Source organism: Urocitellus parryii, chromosome 8, assembly GCF_045843805.1.
Source record: "Urocitellus parryii isolate mUroPar1 chromosome 8, mUroPar1.hap1, whole genome shotgun sequence".
Lineage (NCBI taxonomy): Eukaryota > Metazoa > Chordata > Mammalia > Rodentia > Sciuridae > Urocitellus > Urocitellus parryii.
In genome coordinates, this window is record NC_135538.1 from 94,609,379 (window position 1) to 94,634,993 (window position 25,615).

At 35.9% G+C, this 25,615-nt stretch overlaps 1 protein-coding gene across 1 annotated transcript in view; it reads right to left on the minus strand.

The window, feature by feature from the left end:
- Positions 1-364: 364 nt before the first annotated feature.
- The window catches only part of Prim2 (DNA primase subunit 2), a 256,410-nt gene continuing 231,159 nt past the window's right edge, over positions 365-25,615 (minus strand). The window contains exons 13-14 of the mRNA XM_026398949.2: positions 7,615-7,683; positions 365-1,079 (exon numbers count right to left, since the gene is read on the minus strand). Of these exons, the coding sequence (XP_026254734.1) occupies positions 858-1,079; positions 7,615-7,683 (291 nt within the window). The 3' untranslated portion in view covers positions 365-857. The remainder of the gene's footprint in view (positions 1,080-7,614; positions 7,684-25,615) is intronic.

The following is a 25,615-nucleotide window of genomic DNA, read 5'->3' on the forward strand; positions in this document are numbered from 1 at the left end:
TATATCCACAGTGTTTGCTAAATTTCTCTGGCACTGAAAGGTAGGGATTACTATTATCAGAATATTCATTACTGAAGTTAATTAATCTACTTAGTCATTTATAGCAACCACAAAATAATAAACTGGAGGGTAGGAAAAAAACATTTTAGACTTAAAACCTTCTTGCTTTAGAAATCTATTTTTTATCCTACCCCAAAATAGATGGAAAATGACAGCAGATAAAGAATATTATTATCTATACAATAATCCTATTCCTTGATAAATACATCTGGCTATACAAATTCTGTTTCTCTTAATTCTCAAGTCACAAGTGATTTCAATAGTTTGCTATCATTCAAAGGAGTCAAAGTTCTCCTTGCTCAACTCAAAACTTTTTAAAAAATCTTCACTGGTGATTGGCAGTGGTGTTGAATATTCCAAACACTACCTTGAATACCGAGGTCATAAAACAAGACTCCCAATTACATACATTTTGATGTTTATTAGCACAAATGGTCCAGAAAAATATTGAGTCAAAATTACAAATTGAGAGTAATTAAAATAAAGTTTTAGCTGCATAGTTTCTTGAGGGACTTCAACAGTCCAGAAGGCTATTTTCATCTCCTAAAATAGGACTTAAATCACAATATTCAAGGGCCAGACTTCAACAGAATCTTTTCATTTTCTCCTGTGTCAGACCTCTGTATTTTTGCTTTATGTTTTTGCCTGCTTTGCTAATAAGTGTGCAGACATATGTACAAGAATTGAGGTGGAATGGAGGGAGAAGTTTAAAAAAAAAAAGTGGAAGAAATGGACAAAATCTTAAAAATGAGAATAATAGTTGGTGGGGGGAAAAGGGTTACTTAACTGCCAAAGAATCATGTACTAAAATAATCTTCTAGTCCCTCCATGTCCATTTCCAGAGAGGAATTTAAAGAGGCCAGAGCAGATGACGTATCCTTGAGTTTCTGGACACTTGGTTTGGCTTGAGGTTCTGGTTGGGTGGATTCCTTCTTGATATCTTTACCACCATTTAGGATCCGTTGACTCTCCAGAAAAAATTGATTAGGATGACTCAAAGAAAAGCCACAATCATCCACCTAAACAAGGAAGCATATTTATATCACATCAATCTATAGCAAAATTGTAAAGGGGCTTCAAAAACTGTCTTAGGCCTTACTCAAAACTTACTTAATACCTACAACATAGATCCCAGCTGTTCTTATAACAATTACTTAACCCATTTCATTCAGAGGGAGATTCAGTCACTCCCTCAACATTAATGGTTCCCAATTTATATGTCCAAGACAAACTTCTGCACCTAGCTCTACTTTCTATCTGATTCCCTATCCAACTCTTACTCAACATCTTGTATGGCTCAAACTCAACATCTTGTTCAACATATGAATAAGCTAACAAAAATAAGTGTGAACCTTCAAGTCACTTTCTTCATTCAATCCCTGGGCATGACTGAGTTGATCCCATGCAACACCCATTCTAACGCATATCCCTGAGTTCTCATCTTCAGAACGTGGAGTTGATGACAAAATACCATCTATGCTTGCATTATTTAATATTTTTTAGTTGTCAATGGACCTTTATTTTATTTCTTTATATGCAGTGCTGAGAATCGAACCCATGCTAGGCAAGCACTCCACCACTGAACCACAACCCCATGCATTATTTATTTAAAGATGGTATTTTCATTTGATATTTCTTAAAACTTAGAAACTGTACTCTTTCGCTCATCTGCCTTATTTACCAATCCTTTTGTGTCTAACTCTTTGTACTGAAGTGATTTGCACATAATAGATATCTTAAAAATATATAGTTGAGCCCAGAACTAGCCAGTATATACATTTGACTCAGACTAACTTTAAAGAAATTTCCAGCCCAGTAAGTCATACACTAAAAAGGTCAGAAAAAAAAGCCTGTTATACTCTACAGTGGAGAAGGAGTTGGGTCTAGAAAGATGGAGAAGGTGAAAATTTGCCGTGAATGAAAAGGCAATAGGAGCAGCAGGTCAACATGAGGTGGAGAGGTAATGTCCTAGGAAAGAAGTAGTTCACATGGCCTGGTATGAAAGGCACATGAAGGGCATAATGGGAAATGAGGTTGGAGACACTGGCAGAGACCAGACCTAAGAGAATCTTGAAAACCAGGGTAAATAGTCTAATTCACTAGGCAACAGGGAGTTAGTAAAAATCCTTAAGTGGTGTGATTAGAGCTATGCAATAATCTTTAAGGCAGAAAGGAATTAGCAGGAGGGAAAAGGAGCTGCTGTTACAGTTCAGAATGAACCTTCCTGATGGGTGAATTAAGCAGAAACAAGGTCTTGTTGGCAATAAGGAGATTCTCTTTAGTCGTTAATGTTGGGCCAATAATTTTAGTTATTACACTGTGTACACACTGACTTCAAGTTATTGCCCAAATCACTAAGAAAAAAATCTTTACTTTTTTTTAAAATTGGATGCTTGATTTCAAAATGTGATACATTTATACTTTTTATTAACGGAGTCATTTGTGAACTTCTTTATATTAATTTCACCCCAATTCATTCATAACTAAGATCAATATAAATGTTGCATCTGCAAAGTGCTTCATGAAAAGTTTACTGCCTAACACATTTCAATTAGAAGGATTTATGTTTTACAAATAGAGGAAATTAGAAGGGCCCTTGAGATCCTTTAAATTGAACCCTCTTCATATGTAGACTAAGAAACTGGTGCCTAAAGAGATTACATGGTTTACTTAGTCATAGAACCATAATTGGATTTGCCCAAATTAAAATTTAGGTCTTTTGGCTAGATCATTTACATTGGTCTGAAATCTGTTAAGAGGTTTTAGGCAAAGTCAAACTGATGATATTTTATTACGGGAGGGGGGGGATCTGATTCCTGATGTAACATAACAGTGGGGGTTGTCTACATCTTGTTTCAAGTTATTCAGTTTTTCAATAAACCTAACATGACTGACTCCCCAGATTAAATACAATTATTAGACTGTAGTGTGGACAAAATAAAATGTGATGATCTTTATAAGCCTCCTAACCTATGAAATCGAGATGGCAATGATAATAACAGTGCTACGTAACAGAAATGGGATGGGGAAAACCAAGGGAATAATGAATGCAAAAAGAGCTGTTTGTTCTATGAAATTTAAATTAAACATAGTCGAGAGGCAAGACACTTAAAGCAGAATTCTCAGGATAAAAAAGAAAACCTTGCTTTGTATATCATTTAGTTGCTTTTCAATTTAAGAAAACCCAAACTGGAAATTGTTGATAGTGCATTATGAATATGAAAGAAAAATGAAATTAAATTTCAATCATAAAACAATACACAAAAGGCCTTGCCCTTATACCAAAAGATTAGCAAATAAAGAACATTTAAATGGCTTAGTTTTAAAACATTTTAGGAATGTTCTTATTTTTTAGAAATGTGTGTGTTAACTGTTTATTAACCATTTAAAACAGTGCTTAGGGCCTTGGAATGAGGGTGATACCACAGTTCTGTTTGATGGTTTGTTTCAGGAATGCATTTGCCATTCTTTATTGGTTTTGTTAAGCTTGTTATGGTCTATTAAGTTGCTTGATAAAATGAGGAAATTCATTTCCTATTTTACAGAATTATTTTCTTCTAGGGTTTTTTCTTTTACTTTTATATCTGAAGGAAGTGCATATGTTTACCATTTGGCTTCCTTTTATCTTGCTCAGGAAAATAAACTTTAAGGGGGAGGGGAATACAGAAAATAGATATTACTTAAAATAGAAAGTAGGCTCATCCTAGTCCCTTATTTCATTTATTTCTGCTCAAGAGCCAGCAGCTATTTGCCTTCTCATAAGAAAAGAAAGGAACATGCCATTTGCTTCATTCTAGATTTGGAAACATGTATTGAGTATTTTTATGATTGTTTTCTGTGAATCCTCTGTTCCTTGCCCGGTTGGTATTGGTGATGTTTTTCTTTATGGCCAATGATTTCTGATTATACTTTTTGTAAGATACTGGGAAAGGGAAATTCTGTGATAGTTTTGAGTTACTCTGTCAAAATACTTGAGCTGAATCAAATATATGAAATATCATATGTCAAGAACCATGTAATGTTTTGAACAACTAATAAGAGTTTTATCTCAGCTCATAGTTTCAGTTCATAATCAGTCGATTCTATTGCTTTTAAGCCTTTGGCAATGCAGTACAAAATGGTGGGGACACATAATTAAGCAAAGCTGCTTACCTCAAGGCAGCTGGGAAGGAGCCAGGGTTCCAATATTCCCTCCAAGGGCATACCCACAATGACCTTATTTCCTTCTACTACAGCACCACGGGCTAAGGACAGACTTCAAGACATGGGCTGATGGGGGACATTCAAGACCCAACTATAACACATACTAACTTGGAAGATCCAAAGTACTGAAAAGGATCTAAAATAAGATCAGTTTGGTTAGAATTGGAGGAGGTACTTCATAGGATACATTATTAATTTTGGGGGCCATTAAAAGACTTTTAAAGCAGGGTACTTAAATGATATCATTCCAATAGTTGGGTGGAGGAGTAAGAATTGGAATGGGGCATCTGCAGATTCTGAGAAATGACTTAGGAAGCTGTTCCAGGGTTCCAAGTGAGAGATGATGGTGGCTTTTAGCCCAGAATTCTAATTGGTATCTAAAATGATGATCCTGAGTTATTATTAAAAGGCTTAAGTATATTTCACATGTCTCGTTTAAGATTGCAGGAAAATGTGATAGGTTTTAACAATATTTCTGTAGAGATTTATATTATGAGGAAAAATATGCTCAGCTATATAGAAAGATAAGTCTCCAGAATTACTCAATGGCTAAAGAAGTCTATTTATAAAGAAACTGTTTGAATATTAATATTCAGACTAATTTATACATAAAGCATGCACTACAGTATAAAATTTTAAACATTACTCCCTAAAAATACTGAGGAAAATAGGTTTTGAGCAGGCTAGCTTTTGACATGTTCTAAATGAATATCTCCCAAGCATTTGCTTGGAATCAACACATGCTGCATACATGACCTTCACACAAACATAGGTCTCATATTTCTGCCACAGTAAATGTAGATTTTGAAGGAATGAAAGCAATATTGTTTTACCTATGGGATATTTGGGCTTTAATCAAGAGGTTTTGCAATGACAGCTTATAAGCTGAGGCAGTTGGTATTACCAAAAAAGCCATATGGAACTATCATAGTGCTGCTGCAAATGGTATCAATTAACTGGTTCATTTTCAAACCTTTCATTTAAGTCAATTTGATCACAGAGGCCTCAGGAAAATAAACCTAAGGTTTTATTGGGAGGGAAAGTATGGCAGAAACCTGACAATAAAAACAGATTCTATTTTTAAATTAAATTGGAAAAAATAATAAATGAAGGGAGATGGTCACATCTAAAAATCTATAATGAGATATCTAGTGAATACAAACAGCCTTTTTATTTCATTGATTTATATGCAGTTTAAGTTAGACTATTGCTGTATGTGACAGAATTTAGATACATGTCTTTTCAATATCTTCATTTGTCTAAGGCAAGTTCTAAAAATTGGCAATAGTAGCAACACTTTTGTGAGCATAATCAATAGGAGAGATACTACAAAAGTATATTTCAGAACTAAAAATAAAAATCACTCTTTTTTAGTCTTTCACAAACTCAATGTTTAACTCTACATATTTTATTGCTTAAAAAGGTTGGATAGTAGACCTCAATTTGTGAAAGTTCTAAATTAAAAGGGTCCCTAAATGATTCAGAACATGTATGAAATTAAAACTTTCAACTGCAGCAGTCAGATTAGGGAATGCAGTCTTTGAGTCATACAAAACTGGTGCTGAAAATAGCTTATCTGGTAAGATTACTGTTCTGATGAGACTAAAGATAAGTTTTTGCTTTTATATGTTAACTTTTAAATTTTGTAAAAATTTTCAGTAAGAATAATATTTTGTAAAGTTAGGTATAGAAGCAAGAGGACTGGAGCTACATACAACAGACCAGGTTCTAGCTCCAGACCTTCCACGTGTAGGTTGGGGAAGTCACTTAGAATCATTAGGTCCTTTTTTTGGGGGGGTGGGTACATAAACCTTGGCTCAAATAACCTCAAGTCTCTTCATGTTGGCTATTCCACAATTCTAGAAGATAAATTGTTATCACCTCAGTAGTCATTACAAATCTAGTACCGGATATCATGAAACAGCATAGCCATGATTAGGCTCACAAGTCTTAGATGATCTAGCCCAGGTTGAATCCCTATAAGCAGCATGACCTTCAATACATTGCTCAGATTCTCTGTTTCACTCCTAAATAGGGATATAAATAGTACCTAGCTGTGGTGTACATCGAAGGGAGTAATGTATTCAAAGAACTTAGTGCTGTGCCTGGCATGCAACAAGAGTTCTATAGATGTTTTCTGGTATTATTGTTTAATTATTGGTAATAATGTAGAAGATATCTTTCCTCTGAACACTTAACAAAGAAATATTACAATTCTATTAAGTTGCCACAAAATATTTCTATTTTATATAAGATAGTAACATAATTGTAACACATCACAGTAGCTGATGATGAATTCAATGAATGGAACATGGATCCCTATGAAACCTGGTAAATACCATAGAGTCCACTGAAATGCACATATCCATTCAGATGAACCTCTAAAATCCATTATTGGATGTCTGTCCCAGGTTAGGAATCCATGCTCAGGGTCAGTAGTTGTATGGAAAGTCAATGGGCTGAAATTGACATGCATCTGTGTTCTGTTGGCTTGCCCATGTATATACTTCCAACAGGGCACAAGTTCTTCAGTATACCACACTGCCTGATTCTAGTCTCAGCCAGCTCCAGTTTTTTGGCTTATTTGCCTGATTCTTGTACACTGAGTTTGTAGTCCTTGCTGTTCACATTTTAGACCTCACTGTGTGACATATTAAGTCACTCAACACTCACTGAAGTTACCCTTTTTGTACTGAGGCAGCTTGCAAAATAAAAACCAAACATTTCTCTGGTTTTGTTGTAATTAGGGGTCTATATTCATATACCTCCCTAAGCTACATAATGTGACTTGGCAGACACAAACATTTTCTGAGCGAAGAATGGAACAAGCCTTTGATTCTTGTGGGCAAAGGTTGTAGATCTAACCTAGCAGGGTGGCAAGCTAAGGCCTGAGGACTATCTGGCCCACCACCTATTTTTATAGATAAATTGCTGTTGGTTCCAACCATGTCTCATTTATGTATTTTCTATGACAGTTTCTGCATTGTAGTGGTAGAACTGAGTAGTGACAGAGAAGACATGGACCATAAAACCTAAACGTTTTCTATAGCTAGATTATAAAAAGTTTGCCAAACTCTAGGCCTTATCCTTAGATATGGAATAGTGGGTAACAGCTGTCTTTTATATAAAGTAAGATTTTCTCATGATGCGGCTTCTCCTAGTTCCAATATTCCTGGTTCTCCAGCATCCAAGCGTAGCTTTCTGGCCCTTTAATAAGTTTTGTAATTTACTTAATGCTATTTTATAAATTCCTAAAAATAGTTAGAAGGGTTTCCACTGGAACTAAAACATGTGAGATGAAACAGTAAAAAATGACAAAGAATTAGGCTATAAAGTAAAAAATTTACTTACGTTATGTGTCATCTCAAAGTACTTCTGACAGGCTACCTGGTAGTGTGTCCCCTTTACCAAATCCAAAATCTAAGATGAATGAGGAAAAAGAAAGAAAAATCACAAGTTAAGTTTCTTCTAAACCACAGTAGCTCACAGGTATTGGCCTTTTCGTAATCTTCACTCCAGACAGGAAATGCAATAAATCATGTAGCATGTTGTACTTCTGCAGTCTGGAAACTGTGATAATTTTGACATTATATAGTAGCTATTTGGGTCAGCATTAAACCACAGATGACAAGTGATAGTAAGTGATCTTTCTGACCTACCAACTGTGAATTTTAATAACTTTACCTTGAGAACAAGATGAAAATAGATCCTGGTATTATGACTCTGACAGTTATTGTCAGAATATCATATGGCAACATCTCTCCCAAAATTTATAGATATAAATCTAGTAATCTAATGGTTGGTGCATGAAGCAATCAAGTATACTATTTAGATTTTTATTTTCCACATTACTTGTTTATACAGATACAGCATAAAATACTGCTCTGTGTGCCCATCAGGAAAATTTAATATAAACCTTTTGGATGACTATCTGTGAAGGAGAATGCTTCTACATTCAATCTGATTTGTCCTTTTTGAAATGAAGTTATTTCTAGTAAAGCTCAGCAGAATGTGAGTGAATAGTCTATTCTGAACACCTATTAGGAACATCATCCTATCTTTTGTAAATACAATTTGCTGTCCAATTCTACTTCACATAATCTCTTCAGAGTGGTGCCAACTCCCATCCTTATCAGCAGACTGCAATGCCAATTGAAAGTTGGAAAGTTTTGTTGCCTCCCCCAGACTCCCAAAGACATAAAATGTATATTTGGCCTATTTATCAAACACAGTAAAATGCTGGAATTAAGAGATAACCTCAAATGAAGGGAAACATAATTCTGCAGAAATGTTAATTTCTACTCCCTTTCAAAAGGCTGACCTTCCTGCCACAAAAAGAAATAAACATGAAGCCTCGAATTCCTGCTACCCTTATTATTGAATATAGCTTTACATCTTTTGACAGAAATGCAAGAAAACTCCAGTTTTTTTGGCTTATTTGCCTAATTCTTGTACACTCTGAGTTTGTAGTCCTTGCTGTTCACATTTTAGACCTCACTGTGTGACACATTAAGTCACTCGGCACTCACTGAAGTTACCCTTTGTGTACTGAGGCAGCTTGCAAAATAAGGGGTATGATGCAAAACTGACAAGAATGTGCTTAAAAGACCATTTTCTCTGATTGTCTTATAGATTACATTTCTGAATTTCATGTCACCTTTTATTAAAAAGCTTGTAAAACACCATCCAATCAGCCCAGGATCCAGCCTGTCTACCAATTTGACTTATTCTCATAATTTCATCTCTAATAATTCAAGAAAAATAAGTTGAATTGAATCAATTTAGTTTCACTATGAAAAAGAATTTACAGAACCAAAGCTCAACCATGTGGTAGATAAGTTCCTTTTTATGTAAAAAGCAATAAATCCCACATTTTTTCTCCATATAAACATTTCTGTTCCATTGTATAAATTAGAAATACGGGGAGTATGGGAGGAATAGATAAACTCTAGATGGGGGATTAGCAAAGATGGTGGAACGTGTGGGCATCATTATCAAAAGTACATGTATGAAGACATGGGTGTGAATATACTTTATATAAAACCAGAGAAATGAAAAATTGTGTTCTATATGTGTAATAATTGTGATACATTTATTTTTTAAATACATGACAGCGTAATGTATTTTTAATGGCTTTTAAGTATCTCTCTTGTAAAGTAAATATATACATATAATGTAATACATGTCTTCATTGCCTATTTCCCAAACATGTAAAAGAATCAAATATTTAGGTGATACATATGTGTAAAAAGTAAGGAAAACTGACATAAGCCACAATGTGAGAAAAGGGAACTTTTCTTTTTAATTTGTATGGATTTGCAAGTGAATTTCAATCTTTTTTTAAATACCCCTATACTGGGATTGAACCCAGGGGCCCTCTACCATTGAGCTACATATTGAGCTCTTTTATTGAGACAGGGTCTAGCTAACTTGCTGAGGCTGGCCTCTAACTTAATGTTCCTGTCTCAGCCTCACAAGTCACTGGGATTATAGGCATGCACCACCTCGCCTGACCAATTATATTCTTAAAACAACTTCACCAATGAGGTCATAGCGTTATGAGGTGAAGAAAGACTCTGTAAATGTGTAAAGACTTAATAACCTCCACCCCATTGGCTAGGAACATTGTTCAAAGACAGATAAATTTAGGCCTAAGGGAATGAGGCAGTGGAGAAAAAAACCAACGAATGAGAAAGACTGCTTTGAGGAAAGTAGGTATTATTGGTAGATATCATTTCAGAGATGAAGACATTTATCCTCTTAACATAGGGGATGTCTGTATCTCATGAGGACAGTAAATTTCAAAAAAAATTAAAGTCATGTGACTTAATGATCTTGCCAACCTTAAAAGGAATATTAAAAACTTGCATGCTTTTAAAATTAAAACAATATGGGTCACTGCTCAAAAATCCAACTAAAAAATATAATTTCAGATTATGATCTGTATTATAGAGATACAGGAAAAGACAAAGGAATTCTTGTGGACCATTTTTCCTGAGTAAAATACGAAGACACTGCAATGTTCTTAACATTTTTTTTTTAAAGAGAGGGGGAGAGAGAATTTTTTTAATATTTATTTTTTAGTTCTTGGAGGACACAACATCTTTGTACGTGGTGCTGAAGATCGAGCCCGGGCCGCACTACCACTGGAGCCACATCCCCAGCCAACATTTTTAACAGAATTTTTCTGCCTGCTGGGAACTGACTGGAAAGGGCAGGCGTAGAACAGGAGTTCATTACAAGAATCCAGGGACTAGCTAATGGATTCCTGGACCAGTGTGGAAACGGCAGTAGTGGTAAGTGATCAGATTTGAAGACAGAAGTACTTCCTACTAATGGTTATGAACTATTTATACAAAGGAGATATTCTGCATGAAAATACTCAACAGGAACTTGTTCCCCAATGTTTTAAAATGCATTACATAACACTCTCCTTTCCCTCCTTTATTTAGGAAATTGTTTGATTTACTAAATAAAATGAACTAGTTTTAAAATTGTTTCTTATGTAGTGGCATTTACATATCACACAAATTTTAAAGACCAAAAATACCTACTAGTCACTAAACAATATGATCAACAGAGGAGTATAACATGTGATATCTCAAGTCTTCGTGTTAGCAACATCTTAGATATATGCCTGCTTTGCTGACTTCAAAATCTGCCCAAGTGATTCTGGTGTTCTACCTTTTGTATAGAGTGAAACAATATATTTTGTATTTCATTGTTGATTTTTCTAGTATGAACATCATCAGTAAGCTCTATAAGATATTCTGTAGGTATCTCTATTTTGAGGATAGCACCAATATCACTCGCTGGTGAGTTGGAAGAGTTCAAGGCAGGAAAAGAAAATTAAGGTTTGAAAAAGAGACAGAAATCTGGCAAATGCCAAAATCTAAGGACAGATGGCCCGAGACAGTTTTTTTTGGAAAAAAATTTGGGGTCAGAATTAAAATACCCCAAAAGGTAAAGAAGTGAAAAAGATCGTATAGCCAGACAACAGTAATTTTTAAGAGTGCTGGTTGCCCTAGCATAAGTTCTGAACACCTAGACCTCTATAAAGCAATATATACTCCTGTATCAGGCAATTTTCTATTGCCATAACAAAATACTGGGTACTTATGTTTATATGTTGAAAATGTTTTATTAGCTGATAGTTTGGGAGGCTGAAAGTCCAAGATTTGGCAGTTTCATCTGTTTGGCCTCTAGTCACAACATGGGATCAAAAGAGCTACATGCATAAGAGATCACATGGCAAGATGGGAAGCTAAAGAGAACCAGCTTCTTCTTTTGATAATAATCCACTCAGGGGAACTGTGTTAATCCCTTCTGAAGTTGATCCTATAACATTACCATATGAAGGTCTAAACTTCCAGCTCATGAGTCTTTGAGGGATACACTCAAAACAGATTCCTGAGGCTGGCCCAGAGCACAGGTCAGAAATGGAACTGATCAAGAAAACAAAAGCAATACAGAGGTGGAAACTCATTGAGAGAAAGAAATACAAGAGGAGATGGGAGAAAAATGTGGAAGTACAGAGATAAATGGAGCCCACAGCTTATAAAAGGTATTTCACTGAGCGATGGCACTGACTCTCCAGTTTTCATATCCATTCAGAAAGGACCAAAGCTCAACATGATTTCCTACTGCATATAGTATTAATTCCAAAGAATAGTTCTCTAAAGGTCAGAGGAAACTAAATTGATGGGCTACAGGGTGCCTAATTCTGCTTTAGAAACATATAATTAATCATATCAAATAAAAGCTCATTTGAAAACAAAGACAAATTTCTGTGAAGATCTAAAATGGCAATACTAGATATTAATACCAATATTTCCAGACTAAAATACAAATGTCATAACAGTTCATTTATTATTCCAACATATTTCACAAGTAACCAAAAGGCTAAGAAAAACTACGGAGTAATAATATCAAAGTAATTCATATTCCTTAACCTTTCTATCAGTTGACTAAAGTCCACCTGAAAAATTTTAGATTTTTAAATATAAAGGCATGTAGTTTTTCATCTTCACAAAACAGCTCATTGTATTTGTAGTGTTTGGTAAAACCATTAATTATACTTCATCTATGTTTCATCCTCAGGCAATTTACTGCTGTTTTGTCCCCCCCCCCCTTGTAGAGAATTCTATGGTGGCTAACAAAGATATTGTTTCATTTGAGCAATGAAGAACAAATAGATCATAACAGTCACTCAGAAAAATAACTATCTGAACATACATGATATATTTATTAACACTGCTGGGAAATACCATAGATACAACAGAAATAATAGAAATATCTAACATTTTATAACTTTGAGCTTCTTTCTTCCTAATATGTCTGCCTTTTGCTTCAGTGCCTGCCACTGGGGCTCAGATGATTACCTGGCAGCAGAATGTGCCCACCTGCCCATGCTTGCCTTTGGTGAGAAGTGTGCCGCACAGCTAGGTAAGCTGTGATCACCAATTAGACGTGCGGCTAATCTATTGATAATTCAAGGTCCTGTTCTGTTTTATGTAGAAGTAATAATAACCTTGCTTCTGAAAAACTCCCCCTTTCAAAATTAGATCAAACTGGTATTTTCCCACTCCGTTTCTAACCTTATTTCAAAGGTGAAAGAAAATGTGGTCCTGACATCAAGACTGAAACACTTTCAAACACATGACTTTGCTGGAGTTTCTCACAAAATCGGCATAGCCTGGTTGCTCTGCTGCGACCTTCACTTACTGTCAGATCAGGGCCAAGTTTCCCTCTCTTGAAGAAGCACTTTCATTCGCTTACAACATTATATGTCAAGAATTTTTCTGACTCACTCTTTATTGTCTGTAAACATAGTTATTGATTGAGTAGATTCTACCTTTCCTCATCCTTGTCTCTTTATTGCAAAGCTTCTTGATTTATTCTTTTCTCACTCAAAATGGCTTGCACCTATTACCAGAGTAACTCTCCTAAAAGCCAAGTCTAGTTTTACCTGGCATTGATGGCTCTAAGTAGAGGATGGAGCACACACTATTCGCAGCTCTTTCTCCTCACGTCTCGGACTCCCTCTCTAGGATCCTCTCCTTCCCCACAATGTGTTTGGAATTTTAGCGATGACTTCTTGGAGAGTCTCTAATATATTGTTCGATTTGGTTTAGTCCAGAATTATCTATTTCTTTATGGCAGGGCTTATAAGGGCAGTGTTAGTCCCCAGAACCCAATTTTCATACATCTCCCAGAACTAAGCTTCCTCAAAATACACCCTTTAACAGGCTTGCCTCCTGCAAGTCTCTTCCCTTATCCTGGTGTAGTTTTCTTTTGTCACACTTATTTATCTGCCTCCTCTAGTGGAATATCAGCTCCAGGAAAGCAGGAGTCTCCTTATATTTCCACTGCCTTGAGCAGTAACTGGAATATGTCATCATCCAATTATTTGTTGATACCAAATGAATATTGTTCCTTTTGCCTAATATGCCTCACTTCCTGCCACTGGAAAAACTCTTTCAAGCCCAACTCAAACATTGCTCCTTCTGTGAAGCATGCCCTCCTACTTTCTCAATTGAAGATCTTTCCCCTCGGATTCTACAACTAACACTTTCAATACTTTTTTTTTATAAATAGGTACCAAGAAAAGGATTCTTGTGAGCAATTTAAACTGCTACTCCAAATAGTAAATTTCTCAGTGCACATCAACATTTTAGGTTAAAGGATTAGAACTTTTAGGGAAGGATAAATGAGAATACATGCAAAGAGATAAGAAGAAAAGTGTTGCCAAACCTCCTTTCCATAGTTCAGTTACTAATTATTACTGTGATTTGGGCATTCTGTATTTTTTTTGGGGGGGAGGGCTGATATAAGAGTCAGCCAGTTCACAATCACAAACTATGTATGGTCTTTATACAAATGGCAAAACTATTTACGCTGATGTAATAATTATTTTCAAAGATCTTATTAAAAAGAAGTGTAACATGTCTCATTAGCTATGCTATTGGAAATAAAAGCAGAACTTAGAATCTGCCACTTAAAGATTTTTCCAAGGACTAGAGAATATGCCACAATGACGCCCACTATAAGTAATACGTACCAATTGATGGCCAAAAAGATAAAGATAGACATGTTAACAAGATATATATTGTAAACTGAGAGTAAATACCACCAAGTCTGAAATGGCTTAAAGCTCAACAGAACAAGAATCTGAAATATTTGCTTTATAAAATCAGATTGGATTTTATGTGTGTCCTATCATTGAATGAAATTCCTCTGTTGCTATCAGCAATTTCTCATGTAATGAAAAGATGCAAAAGTGCTGTTTTAACACAATACATTTCCCATTTTAAAGCAATTTTAATGTTTAAGTTTTATCTAATAGTGGCATATCACTTGACTTTCAAAGTGATTTCTCTGAACTGCCTAGAATATTAGATAATTATCAAATAATTTAGCTATAGTCTGTTTTTTAAAAAAAGGAATAATATATGCAAAAATCAAGTTAGATGTTTAGTGATAAAACCAAAATACAATCTGGCCTACTAATATCAAATTCCTGCTCAACTTCCCATCTTTTCCTTAATGCAGTTCTGAGGTTTACTAAGAACAATGTACACATTTTTGACCACAACACTGTACTCAGTAATCAAAGTACCATTTCGATAAATCAAAAGGTGTTTCTGGACATAAGAGCAGCATTGTGTCTATTAAAAGCAGTTACTCTTCGTATAGTAATGAACAGACTGAATATCACTATCCATTTGATAAGTACTCCTTACTTAAGGAAATCATAGGAATTTTTAGGTAGTTCAGATTTATATTTACATTGAGTAAAGAGTCACTGAGATTTATCTTTGCCATAAAACCTTCTTGACATAGTTACCTTTATGTCTTTCAAAGTGTCTTTTTTGAAGGATTTCTTCATTAAAAGACATTTACCAGTTTTAGATTTAATATGGTCACTAACTTTCTGAAAAATTTTGGAATATGAATAACAAGTTAATTGACCTCTCAAAAATATAAAGGGCCTGGCTCAGTGGTGCATTCCTATAATCCCAGTTATTCAGGAAGCTGAGGCAGGAGGATTGCAAGTTTAAGGCCAGCCTGGGAAATTTACAAGACCTTGTCTCAAAATGTTTTTAAAAAACCATATAAAAATAGGTATAGTTCAATGGTAGAGCACTTGCCTAGCATTTTTAAGGTCTTGGGTTCAATCTTTGGAATCACTAAAAAAGTAAAAAGATGATAAATTTTGAATATGAGGAAAGCTAATATCGCTGTTTTTTGAAACCACCAATTAGATTTGCTTAAAAATAATGGTTATGTTGAATCAAAATTCTAAAATAATTTCATTAATTTTTATTTTAGCAGTTCTAAAAAATAGTAAAGATTCAGAAACATTTAGAAATACATTTGTAAATAACACATCACTTCAATCAACAAACTTGAAAAATGCCTCATTCGCTCATAAGTCAACATTTACAAGTATTGGTTGTAATAAGTCAAAACACTGGGAGCAAATATTGAAGTACAATGTGGACACAGAACCAATGTGCTCTAACACTTGACAGTCACAGGACCAACTACTTAGAGCAGTGTTTTCCAATAATGTTATCAGTAATTTTAAGTTTTCTATGCCAGTTTTCAAAAGTTAAAAACAGATAATTACTATTAATACATTAAGATCAATATATAAAATAATCTACATTATTTACATGTTAAAATGAAAAAATATCACTACTAAGATATTTTACAATATTCTCTGCCCCTATGCTAATTTTCCAAAGCCTGGCACACACGCTTTCCACTTAGAGCAAGTGATGCACTAGAGCCCACTCCAACTGGCTTGTGAGAGCTCATTGTGCATACCTACTCCCACTGTTTTCAAAAGGGTTTAGTACCATCACACTGTTAATTTGACAACAGCCATAGTAGGAATATTTATACAACAGAAATAAGTAATGACATACATCAGATTTTTAAAAATTTTCCTCCAAAGAGCTGCCTTACCAATATACCAGTGCCTTCAAGACATCTCAATTTGTATCAACCACATTTCAAATGCTCAACAGTCACTTGGGGCTAGTGGTTACTATATTGGACAGTGCAGATAGGTCATTCAGTTAGCAATTTTTAATAGTCAAAATGTCCTGTTTCGTAGAAAATATAAAAAACACAAACTGTCCCCGAGAAAGACATGTACTTGGCACAGATAAGGACTTAAATCAACTGTCTTAATATGTTCAAAGAGCTAAGGAAACCAGACAAATGGTAAAAGAAACCAAAAGAACAACGCCATAACAAAGAGAAATAGCAATGAAGAGAATGTTACAACCTTGATGGAATGGACAAATTCCTAGAAATACATAATCTGAATAAACCTGAAACAACTAAGAGACTGAATCAGAATTTAAAAGTGTCCTAACTAGAGAAGCCTAGGACCAGATGGCATCACTGCTGAATTCTACTACTCATTTAAAAAAAAAAAAAAAGTTGCGCTGGGGATATAGCTCAGTTGGTAGAGTACTTATCTCACATGCAAAGTCCATGGGTTCAATCCCCAGCACCAAAAGAAAAAAGTCGAATAGTCCTTAATGCATTCTGCAACTAGCATCATCTTGAGAATAAAATCAAATAGACATTTCAAGAAAAAAATAGACTTGTATCTTCAGGAATATAGATGCAAAAATCCTCAATGAAAAATTATCAAAGCAAACCCAGGAGCACACTTACAAGATTAGAAACCATGACCACAGGAATCTATCCTAGTAATGCCAGGTGGTTCAAAATCTGAAAATCAATTGATATATTAATAAAATGAAGGGGAAAAACAGTCATCTCAATGGAAGCTGAAAAGTATCTGATAAACAAAAATAATCCCAGTTAAACCAGGCATAGAAGGGGACTTGCTCAAGATAATAAAGGACATTTATAAAAAGCCAGTTAATATCATACTCAGTGATGAAAGTCTAAGAGCCTTCCCTCTAATATCAGGAGCAACACCTGCTTTCATCACTGCTATTTAACATTGTACTGGAAATTCCAGTCAAGCAATTGCATAACTCTAGATAGAGCAGAGGGATGCGGGGGTAGGAGGGTATGGAGTTAAAATTGATGGAGGAATGTGATGGACATTATTATCCAAAGTACATGTATGAAGACTCAAATTGGTGTGAATATACTTTGTATACAATCAGAGATATGAAAAATTGTGCTCTATGTATAATAAGAATTGTAATGCATTTCGCTGTCATATATAAAATTAAAAAAAAAAAACCATCCAGGGCTGGAGATATAGCTCAGTTAATAATGCTTACTTCACATGCACAAGGCCCTGGGTTCAATCCCCAGTACAACAATAAAAATAGATAAAAGGCATCCAAATGGAAACAAAGAAGGAAAGCTATCACTATTCCCAGATAATATGGTCTTATATATACAAATATCCTGAGGAATAAACGACAAATCTATTAATCTAACAAAGTGCCAGGATAAGTGAATTACACATAAAAATTAGTTGTTATTTTTAACACCAGTAATGAAAGATCAGACAAGGAGATTAAAAGAAGATTCCAAAGGAATAATAAATGGAGGAATAAATTTAGCCTGCCAGGTAAAGATGTGTGCTGAAAACTGGGGGAAAAAAAGGGCGGGGAGAAAGAAACTAAAAGATCAAAATACATAGAAAGACAGCCCATGTTAGGGAGTGGAATATATTGCTAAAATGTCATCATTACACAAAACAGATTCAGTAACTCCTTACAGTTCTAATGACTTTTTTTGAAGAATTAGTCAATTGTTAAATTCATATGGAATTACAAGAAGCTTTAAATAGCTGAACGAATATTGAAAAAAGTTTAAATATCAGGAATTATGAATCCTTCAATATTCTAACAAGCAACAGTAACCAAACTGGATGAGAACACAAACACCTAAAGGTCAGATAGGAAGGAGGTGTCTACAAACAAAAGGATGCCGGGATTGCTAGCAATATGAGAAGCTGAAAGAAAGGAATAGATCACTCTAGACCTCTCAGTGTGTATGTGTGTGTGCATGTGCACACACCCTGGATTTCAGAGTCCTGGCCTCCAGAACTTTGAAATAACAATTGTTTTATTGGAACTCGGCAACAGCAGCTGATACAAGATACAATTAAATATATGTTGAATGAATAAAGTTGAAGACAGGTAAAAATTTCCCTTGCCAGCAAAGTGTATGTACATTTGATGCTCTACATTTAAAGATTTGGGTCTCCAACTGCAAATGAAAAAAAAAAAAGTGGTTTGGTACCAGAGATTGAACCTTAGGGAGCAATATCCCCAGCTTTTTTTTTTTTGAGACAGTGTCTTGCTAAGCTATTGAGGCTGGCTTTGAACTTGCAATCCTCCTGCCTCAGCCTCCCAAGCTGCTTGGATTAAAGGCATGTACCACCATGCCTGAAAAAAAAAAATTACTTGTATGTACTGAACATACTTTCTTGTCATTATTCCCAATCAATGCAACATAATAGCTATTCACATAGCATTTATGTTGTCTTCAACATCATAAATCATCTAGAGATGTAGTTATATGCAAATACTACACCATTTTATATAAGGACTTGTGCAAAGGAAAATTCTAGTATCCTGGGGTGTTCATGTATGTTTCCTAGAACAAACTTCCTCAGACAATGAGGAAAATTTTCCCCAAACTATAAAAAATACTGTAGTTTATTTTTCTTATCTCTAATCAAAACAGTATGTTACTGGTATAAAGATAGACAGAGACCAATAAAATAAAATTAAGAACACAGAAATCACCCCATTTATCTCTGTCCAAATAACTTTTCCTCATTTGTGGTCTTGTATCTTTGTGAAATCATCTTTTGAACAAACAATACTTGGGAAAAACCACAAATATGAAGTTGTACCCCCAACATCACATACAAAACTCTTTACCCCAATACGTGCTTTTTTTTTTTTTTTTTTTAAATAATCAAGATGGTGGAGTAGAAGCATGCTGCAGTTTCTAGCTCCTCCACAATCAAACAGCTGGAGAACAGCCATGGAGTAAGATGGGTAACTGGGTTCAATACTGGACTGACAGACTTGGAGAGATTCAGATTCTGATTATCAGAACAGAGTCAGAACGAGTTCATAAATCCTAAACCTGCCACTAAGTCACCAGCCCACAGCACAGCTTACAGGGCCTCCCTAAGAGCATCAGAGAAGGGTGGGGTGAAGACTGGTAATAGTCTCGACCTGTGACTTGGGAGCATACAAAGCAGCCACCCATAGCAGAGAAATCTAAGCACAGGCCTGCAGACACTGGAGGGATGGCCCCCTTGTGCCATTAGAGAACAAATCAGTACCCAAGTCAAAAATTGGACAGGGTGAAGACAGTGAAGATAGGCTCTGGTAATGAGGATGCTGATCTACACACAGGTAAAAGCAAATATACAGCTCCACCACAGTACAGTGCTAACTGAGCCTGGCCATTTCCCATACTCCCAACACCTGTGAATTGCAAATCTGAAAGTACCTGAAGTCCTGCACCTTAAAAATCTCAGCAGGGAGGAATTTTAAGTTTGGTGGGTTGTTTTAGGTATTGAGGATTGAACCCAGGGGTGCTGTGAGTTAATTTTTGAGACAGGTTCTTACTAAATTGCTGGGACTGGCCTTGAACTTGTGATCTTCCTACCTCAGCCTCCCTAGCAGCTAGGATTATAGAGCATGAGTCACCATGACTGGAAAATTTAAGTATTTTCAATGTTAGTTTTGATATTGTCTTCCATGTTGGTTTGTTTCAAATCCCCTCATCATTTGTTTCACATAGTTTCATGGTATTTTTAAAAATTAGCCCATTGATTAGGTTTACTTTTTTGTACTCACTTCTATTGTCTTTCTCATCTCATTTATCTTCATTTTTTCTTTCCATCTCTTGCCTCTATAGTTAGTATCAGTTTTATCTTCTTTATTGCTTAATTTTTCAATCTAGTATTACTTCACTTTTCTTCTGCTTATTAACTAAACTATAGTTGAGAGAACATTTTTAATAAGTGTTTATTATGTTAGTATAAGTTTGCTTTCAAATTTTCACTGCCTACTGGTGGTTGTTATTCTTTCAAAGTAGTGCCAGGGATTGAAAACAGCACCACGAACACACATGGGGAACATAGTAAAGAAAAAGCACCGCACTAAAAAGACTTTCTCATACAGTACAAGAGATATCCCAACAGATATTCAAATCTTAATATAGACACACAGGAAGCATGAGAAAAAAAGATAATAAAACACCTTCAAAATTTATAACTCTGAAATAACTGAATCCATAGATAGTAGAGGAAATACCGGATAAAGAATTCAAACAGTGCCAGGTACAGTATAATTCCAACAGCTCAGGAGGATGAAGCAGGAGGTTGGAAATTCAAAGCCAATGTCAACCATCTGGGCCCTATTGCAAAATAAATTAAAAAAATAAGGGCTGGGGATGTCACCACTGAGTTCAATCTCTAGTATTCAGTTAAAAAAAAATTCAAAAAGTTGATTGTCAAAATATTCAATGAATTAACAGAAGAACTAAGGAATGAGAGGAAGACTTCAATAAATAGAGATTATGACAAAGAATTGAAGAGAAAACTTGGAAATGAAAAATTCAATAAACTAAGTTGTAAATTTCTTTGGAGATGCTCACAAAAAGATTAGATCAAGATGAAAGAATACCAAGGTTCAAAGGCAAGATAGATGAATTAGAGCACTCGGTTATTAAAGGGGAGGGAACTCAACTATGAGAAGGCTATATAAGAGCTTTGAAACAACATTGAAATATCACATTTAAGACTCGGAAGGAATAAAGATACAGACTAATGGCACAGAAAACTTATTGAGGGAAATAAAAGAACATTTCCTTAATCTTGGGAACATGCAGGTACTAGAGACCTTTAGAACTTCAAAAAGATGTGACATCTCTAAAAATAATTAAAATGACAAATTCAGAACAAAGGAAAAATTTTAAAAGCTGTAAGAGAGAAGCATCCAGTCACTTATAAAGGCAGACTTCCCAGGAAAACCCTAAAGCCCAAGAGGAAGTGGAAGGATACGTTTCAAAATTTAAATGAAAATAACTTACCAACCTGGATTATTATATCCAATGAAACTATCACTCAGAATTAAGGAATATAAACCTTTGAAGCTAAGCAGAAACTAAAGGAATTCATGACCATCATGACAAGTCAACACTGTAGAACACAGTTAAAGGAATCCTATACACACATAAAGATAAAAGGTGTGTGTGTGGGGAATCTCATAAGAGTAGATAAGCAAATAAAAATTAGGAACAAATTAAACATCTCTCTATAACAAGACTAAATGTAAAACGGTCTTAATTTTTTAATCAGAAGAACAAGAATGCATTAAAAAACAAGACCCAACTTCATGTTGTGTGAAAGAATGGGAAATACTATTCCATGCAAATGAAGCCTAAATACAGGAAGTAGCAGCTATTTTCATATCTAACAAAGCAGATTTAAAGCCAAAATGAGAGAAAACAAAGAAAGAAGGTCACTACATACTGGTAAAGGGAACCATCCATCAAGAAGATACAATGAATGTAAATATTTATTCCCTGAACTTCAATACAACCAATTTGACATATAAGGGCAGAAAAGCCCCAATACAATAATAGTGGGTGATTTTAACACACGAATCTAATGGGTCACTCAGAACAAAAAATAAAAAATCTACAATGATATGACACAGTTGAAGTATATCAAATGGATTTGATAGAGACCTATTGAATATTTCATCCAACAGCTAAAATCACTTTATTTTTAGCTGCTCATGGATCTTTCTCCAAAATAGATTACATTGGGCCATGAAGCCAGTCTTAGAAATTAATTCCTTATATCTTATCAGATCATAATGGAATGAAACTAAAAATCCATAGCAAGAAAAACTACAGAAACCACAAAAACACATGGAGATTGAACAAAAAACTTTGGAATGATAAAAACAACATATCCAAACCTATGGAGAGAGTAGTTTATAGATACGAGTACCTACAGTTTTTTAAATCAGATCTAAACTAATGATAAATCTCAAGGTCTTAGAAACATGATAACATACTAAGTCCAAAACCAGTAGAAGGAAAATAATAAAGATCAGAGATGAAATCAAAGAAATAGGAATTCAAGCTCCAGTTCGCCTGCTTCTCGCAGACAAACTGCTGTGACTTGACACTAAACGATCCTGCTGAAACAACTGGTCGGCCCTTCTGAACTTACGGAGGTAAATGCCAACCGAGCCTTCATAGGCAGTGGCCACAGGATTGAAACGGGGCTTGGGAGAGCCACACAATAATTATGGGTGACTTCAACACACCTCTCTCACCATTGGACAGATCCTCCAAACAAAAGTTGAATAAAGAAACTATAGAACTCAATACCACAATCAACAACCTAGACTTAACTGACATATATAGAATATATCAATCATCATCAAATGGATATACTTTTTTCTCAGCAGCACATGGATCCTTCTCAAAAATAGACCATATATTATGCCATAGGGCAACCCTCAGTAAATATAAAGGGGTAGAGATAATACCATGCATTTTATCTGATCATAATGGAATGAAACTGGAAATCAATGATAAAAGAAAGGGAAAATCCTATATCACGTGGAAAATGAACAATATGTTACTGAATGATCAATGGGTTACAGAAGACATAAAGGAGGTAATCAAAAAATTCTTAGAGATAAATGAAAATACAGACACAACATATCGGAATCTATGGGACACAATGAAAGCAGTTTTAAGAGGGAAATTCATCGCCTGGAGGTCATTCCTCAAAAAAAGAAAAAAACAACAAATAAATGAGCTCACACTTCATCTCAAAGCCCTAGAAAAGGAAGAGCAAAACAAGAGCAAATGTAGCAGAAGGCAAGAACTAATTAAAATCAGAGCAGAAATCAATGAAATTGAAACAAAAGAAACTATTGAAAAAATTAAACTAAAAGTTGGTTCTTTGAAAAAATAAACAAGATTGACAGACCCTTAGCCATGCTAAGGGAGAGAAGAAGAGAGAGAACTCAAATTACTAACATACGGGATGAAAAAGGCAATATCACAACAGATGCTACAGAAATTAGAAATTATTTTGAAAACCTATATTCCAATAAAATAGAAGATAGTGAAGACATCGATAAATTTCTTAAGTCATATAATTTGCCCAGACTGAGAAAGGAGGATACACACAATTTGAACAGACCAATATCAATGGATGAAATAGAAGAAGCAATCAAAAGACTACCAACCAAGAAAAGCCCCGGACTGGATTGGTATACAGCGGAGTTTTACAAAACCTTTAAAGAAGAATTAATACCAATACTTTTCAAGTTATTTCAGGAAATAGAAAAAGAGGGAGCTCTTCCAAATTCATTCTATGAGGCCAACATCACCCTGATTCTGAAACCAGACAAAGACACCTCAAAGAAAGAAAACTACAGACCAATATCTCTGATGAACCTAGATGCAAAAATCCTCAATAAAATTCTGGCAAATTGGATACAAAAACACATCAAAAAAATTGTGCACCATGATCAAGTAGGATTCATCCCTGGGATGCAAGGATGGTTCAATATACGGAAATCATAAATATTATTCACCACATCAATAGACTTAAACATAAGAACCATATGATCGGCTCCTATCAGAACATACACAAAGCCCGGAGCGGCTGAATTCCGGCTCCCAGAATTGCTCTGGCCCAGGGCTAAAGAACCCGCGGAAACTGCTTCTTGGAGCCTGCTTCTACCAGAACATACACTGAGCCCGGAGCAGCCGAATTCCGGCTCCCAGATCTGCTCTGGCTCAGGGCTAAAGAACCCTCGGAAACTGCTTCTCGGTCCGGGTCCTGCTGAATACTGTGGAGGCCAGAGGGGCGGAGCAGAGCCGCCACCCGCGTCCGCAAGGTAGGCAGGCCTGTGACCAACTGGCGGAACAGGCCCAGCGACCCGCCGGCGTGGTAGACGCGTCACCCCAATTGGAGTAGGGGCAGAGCAGAGCCGCTGCCCGCGCATGCAAGGTAGGCAGACCTGGGACCGACAGGCAGAACAGGCCCAGGGGTCTGCGGGCGTGTTAGACACGTCACACCAACTGGAGGAGGGGCAGAGCAGAGCCGCTGCCCGCACCCGCAAGGTAGGCAGACCTTTGACCGACTGGCAGAACAGACCCAGCGGCCCGCCAGTGTGGTAGACAGATCACCACAATTGGAGGAGGAGTACAGCCGCCGCCCGCCCCTGCAAGGGAGACTTTTCAACTATACAAGAGCAACATAAATACATAGGGGGAAAATTTCAAAAACACAACAGTTGCACCAAGCAGAAAGAAACGCGAGCAGTATGAAAAGACAAGGAAAGAAAGGACCACAAGCAATGCAGGTCAACTCAACTTTAGAAGAGGTAATAGCTGCAGCAGATGGAATGTCAGATAAAGAATTCAGGATATACATGCTTCAGATGATCTGGAGTCTCAAGGAAGACATTAGACAGCAAAATGGTACAGAATAGAGGACACAGAAACCAATCCACAATATTACAACTATCTTATATTTGATAAAGGGGCTAAAAGCATGCAATGGAGGAAGGATAGCATCTTCAACAAATGGCATTGGGAAAACTGGAAATCCATACGCAACAAAATGAAACTGAATCCCCTCCTCTTGCCATGCACAAAAGTCAACTCAAAATGGAACATGGAGCTTGATATCAAATCAGAGACTCTGCATATGATAGAAGAAAAAGTTGGCTCCGATCTACAAATTGTGGGGTCGGGCTCCAAATTCCTTAATAGGACACCCATAGCACAAGAATCAACAAATGGGACTTACTCAAACTAAAAAGTTTTTTCTCAGCAAGAGAAACAATAAGAGAGGTAAATAGAGAGCCTACATCATGGGAACAAATTTTTACTCCTCACACTTCAGATAGAGCCTTAATATCCAGAGTATACAAAGAACTCAAACAATAAGATAACAAATAACTCAATCAACAAATGGGCCAAGGACCTGAACAGACACTTCTCAGAGGAGGACATACAATCAATCAACAAGTACATGAAAAAATGCTCACCATCTCTAGCAGTCAGAGAAATGCAAATCAAAACCACCCAAAGATACCATCTCACTCCAGTAAGATTGGCAGCCACTATGAAGTCAAACAACAACAAGTGCTGGAGAGGATGTGGGGAAAAGGGTACTCTTGTACATTGCTGGTGGGACTGCAAATTGGTGCGGCCAATTTGGAAAGCAATATGGAGGTTCCTGGGAAAGCTGGGAATGGAACCACCATTTGACCCAGCTATTGCCCTTCTCGGACTATTCCCTGAAGACCTTAAAAGAGCGTACTACAGG